This window comes from Epinephelus moara, chromosome 19, assembly GCF_006386435.1.
Source record: "Epinephelus moara isolate mb chromosome 19, YSFRI_EMoa_1.0, whole genome shotgun sequence".
Lineage (NCBI taxonomy): Eukaryota > Metazoa > Chordata > Actinopteri > Perciformes > Serranidae > Epinephelus > Epinephelus moara.
Genome location: NC_065524.1, coordinates 41,694,123 through 41,698,118, shown reverse-complemented (window position 1 = coordinate 41,698,118; position 3,996 = coordinate 41,694,123). Strand labels below are relative to the sequence as shown.

Sequence of the window (3,996 nt, the reverse complement as noted above, 5' to 3'; positions counted from 1 at the left end):
TAATTATTACTTTCATTAATGTTGTTGTAAGCTACTGTCATTACCTGCATATCTCTCTCTCTCTCTCTCTCTCTCTCTCTCTCATTGTGTCATGCGGATTACTGTTAATTTATCATGCTGATCTGTTCTGTACGACATCTATTGCACGTCTGTCCGTCCTGGAAGAGGGATCCCTCCTCAGTTGCTCTTCCTGAGGTTTCTACCATTTTTTTTCCCCGTTAAAGGGTTTTTTGGGGGGGTTTTCCTGATCAGCTGTGAGGGTCATAAGGACAGAGGGATGTCATATGCTGTAAAGCCCTGTGAGGCAAACTGTGAATTGGGATATTGGGCTTTATAAATAAAACTGATTGATTGATGTCCAGGTTCAGTCTGAACTTTAACCTGTGACAGGCTCTGTAATGTTCAGCCAATCAGAGACGGCAGAGGTGCAAGGCAAAGGTCAGGTGACCAACGGACGCAGACAGAGTCAGAACGCTGGTTTATTTATTTCGACTGAAGGAAGTTACTCAGCAAAGAAAAACTGTGAGGCTGATAATTCAGAGGAAGTGTCAGACCCTCTGTGTCCCTTCATCATTTCCTGATCAATACAAACATTTAACTGATGGATCAGCTGATGAAAGAAAACAAGATGACGACCTTCACATGACAAATAAAACTGAGCTGTCAGCCGTCAGTGGCACTTAACGTTCAAAACTTTATTAATATTAAAGGACTGTCACAGTCTGAGGTGTTCCTAATAAACTGAACATTGTTGACTGCGTGTCAGTGTGAACGTGTCTGTAAAACTGTGTGTGATGTGATCTGTTACTGTCACGCCCCCCCTCAAGCATACCATCACCGTCTCCATGGCAACAGGGCCGGCAGTATGACAGGTTACATAATGTTTGGAGTGTTTTGTGTTTTGAGTCGGAGCTGAGACACTTTTCCTTTTTGTCCTCAGACAGAAGAAACATGTTTACTTCAAACATAACAGACAAACAAACAAACAGAGGAGATGATCCGAGGTCTGCTGACGAACAGATAATCCTCGTTAATCCCACTGAGACCAGATGATGAGAGGAGGATCAACAAACCAACGACAGATTCACATTAAAGAAACATTCATAGATCTTTTCTGATGTGACGTGCTCTGGTTCCTCTGCAGAACCTGATCATTCTCTGATTCCTCTGCAGAACCTGAACGTTCTCTGGTTCCTCTGCAGAACAGAGACCCTAACCTGCAGCAGACACCTGCTGACCTCACCTGTCCGCAGGCACGTCAGTGAAAACAGACAGACGGACAGACAGATTCTTTTACAACAAAATAGATTTTATTTTTAATATTTTCTGTACAAAGTGTTCGTGTTCTGCAGAAACTGTCCGTCAACACTTCGACAAAACCCCCAACCGTCCCTGAACGCCTCGTCATCTGTCTGTCATACTGAAGGTCACACAAAAACCTCTTGTCCAATCACTGCACAGCAGCTCTGCGGCATCAGTCTTTGCTGGGCTGGGCGGCGAAGTAGAGCGCCATCAAGCAGTAGAGCGCCCCGCCCACCGTCAGCCCCATGGTGGACCGGTACAGCAGCCGGTCCATCAGCCCCTTCTTCAGGTGGATCGGCACGCCGTCTGACCTCTGACCACGAGAGAGACAGACAGACACAGGTTAACCTATGACATCATCACACAGGTCACCTTATGACATCATCACACAGGTCACATGACACTGAATAACACACCTGAGTAGAGCTCAGTCCACAGCTGAACCAGCATTCTAAATATGAAACTACAGGGAACCAAAGAAACTCACTCAAGATACTCTAGAACATCTTCAAGGACACCAAGAACATGTTTGAATACCCCCAGAACATCTTGAAGGAGTTCTAGAAAATCTTCCAGGACATCTAGAACATCTTAAAGTACCCCTAAAACATCTTGAAGGAGTTCTAGAACATCTTTAAGTACCCCTGGAACATCTTGAAGGAGTTCCAGGAAATCTTCAAGGACATCTAGAACATCTTTGAGTACCCCTAGAACATCTTCAAGGAGTTCTAGACAATCTTCAAGGACATCTATAATATCTTTAGGGGAATTCTAGGACATCTCAAAACATTTCTAGAACATCTTTGATTACCCCAAAACATCTTCAGGGAATTCTAGAACATGTTAAAAGAACTCAAAAACATCTTCAAGAAACAATGGAACATCTTTAAGGACCCGTTTTTCCTGCACAGAGGAATTTTCGTCACTCTTCACCAGTGTCAGAATGACGAGAACCGAAAATATAAACAGTTCAGATCCCGTCTGAATGTTTTTTTATAGTGACTGATCAGATGAAGCAGAATGTAAAGATCCAGTGGTCGGTTCTCTTCTCATCCACAGCCGTTATATTTCACGCATGGCGCTGGATGAGTCAGCTGAGCGGCGTTGTTTTGACGGGGCCTGAACGTTCCGCTGTGAAGTATGCATCAGTAAACCGTCTCATTAAATAAACACTGAATAACTGAACCGTGGAACATTACATTCTGCCTCCTGTTCCTCTCGTCTGAACCAGAGTAACAGAGTTCTGCAGGAATTATGTTTATTCTGAGGTCAGCGTTGCTCTGGTTCCCTCGTCACAAAGAACCAATCAGATTGTTCTGTTGGATTTTTGATTTTTTACAGAAAATCAACAAACATTTCTGATTCTTCAGGTTCAGCCAGATCATCTTCACTAATGACGGTCACATGACTGAACGTCACGACAGCGAGGCTTTAAAGTCGTGCTCTGATGACATTCTGATGACATTCCGTCATCTCAAATGTTAGAAAGGTTCAAAGGTCACAGTGGGGGTTTTACTGACGGAGAATAGAAGGTCAGAGTCTCTTCAACTCGTGTTAACACAGACCTCATTTCAGACAGGAAGTGCTAACATGCGAACTCGCTAACATGCTAACTCATTCCTGCAGAAATCAGGTGAGAACCCATCTATGTTCTGATCCCCCTTCACATGTGACATCACCCTGAAGGTGTACTGCAGCTTCCTGTCACCTGAGAGCTGCTGATGACATCACAGTTACCTGGAAGAGTTTCTGCAGGTCAGGGACTTTGTTGGCTCCCAGGTACTCCACCTGACTTCCTGTTTCAGACGCCAGTTTGGTCGGAGAGGCAAAGATGACTGGAGGACTGACAGATGGGACACCTGGACGCAGACCCTGAGGGGACGGACAGAGACATCATGGTGTTAATGGACAGACAGACAGATGGCCCGTGGAGACTGTTTAAATTAGGGCTATGACAAAATTTTCAGATCACTTTTTTGTTTTTGTTTTTTTAAATCATATCAGTTTCACAGTATTTGACTGTAATTTTGCTCGGGTTCGGCCCACTTGACATGCTGCTGGGGCCTATTCAAGTGCTGGAATTTGTTATTTACATGACAACGCCTAAACGCAACACAGGCTCCACTCCATTAGTGCCGTGCTCGGTTATAACTGTCTCAGACTTGGGTCGGCTTCGGTCAGGAAAATGCGGCCCGAGCCATGCTCTAGTGTGCTCACGTGTGTGTGTGTGTGTGTGTGTGTGTGTGTGTGTGTGTGTGTGTGTGTGTGTGGTTTTTCTTGATCAGCTGTGAGGGTCCTAAGGACAGAGGGATGTCGTATGCTGTAAAGCCCTGTGAGGCAAATTGTGATTTGTGATATTGGGTTTTATAAATAAAATTGATTGATTGATTGATTGATTATCATAATAATAATAACAATAATACATTTTATTTGTTAGGGCGCCTTTCAAGCCACTCAAGGTCGCCTTATAGCAAAGATAAAAAAGCATACATCAAACAAGAAACACAGCATACAAAACGCCTCTCTGAGCTTCTAGTTCAGTTACCCAGCCATAGTTTTCATAGTTTTATACAAACGGTGTCTGTCCCCCGACCACCTAAATTATTTAAATCTAAAATTAAACAAAGAGAAGTTGTGCATAACAACCTCATAAAAATTAAAACCTCTTCTGTGACAGAAAGACAAAACAGGAGA

The 3,996-nt window shown here is 43.7% G+C and overlaps 1 protein-coding gene across 1 annotated transcript in view; it reads right to left on the bottom strand.

Annotated features, from left to right (window-relative positions):
- Window positions 1–1,288: 1,288 nt before the first annotated feature.
- The window catches only part of LOC126407046 (cytochrome c oxidase subunit 7A-related protein, mitochondrial-like), a 13,901-nt gene continuing 11,193 nt past the window's right edge, over window positions 1,289–3,996 (bottom strand). Inside the window, exons 2-3 of the mRNA XM_050071703.1 lie at window positions 3,040–3,174; window positions 1,289–1,615 (exon numbers count right to left, since the gene is read on the bottom strand). Coding sequence (XP_049927660.1) covers window positions 1,475–1,615; window positions 3,040–3,174 — 276 coding nt within the window. The 3' untranslated portion in view covers window positions 1,289–1,474. The remainder of the gene's footprint in view (window positions 1,616–3,039; window positions 3,175–3,996) is intronic.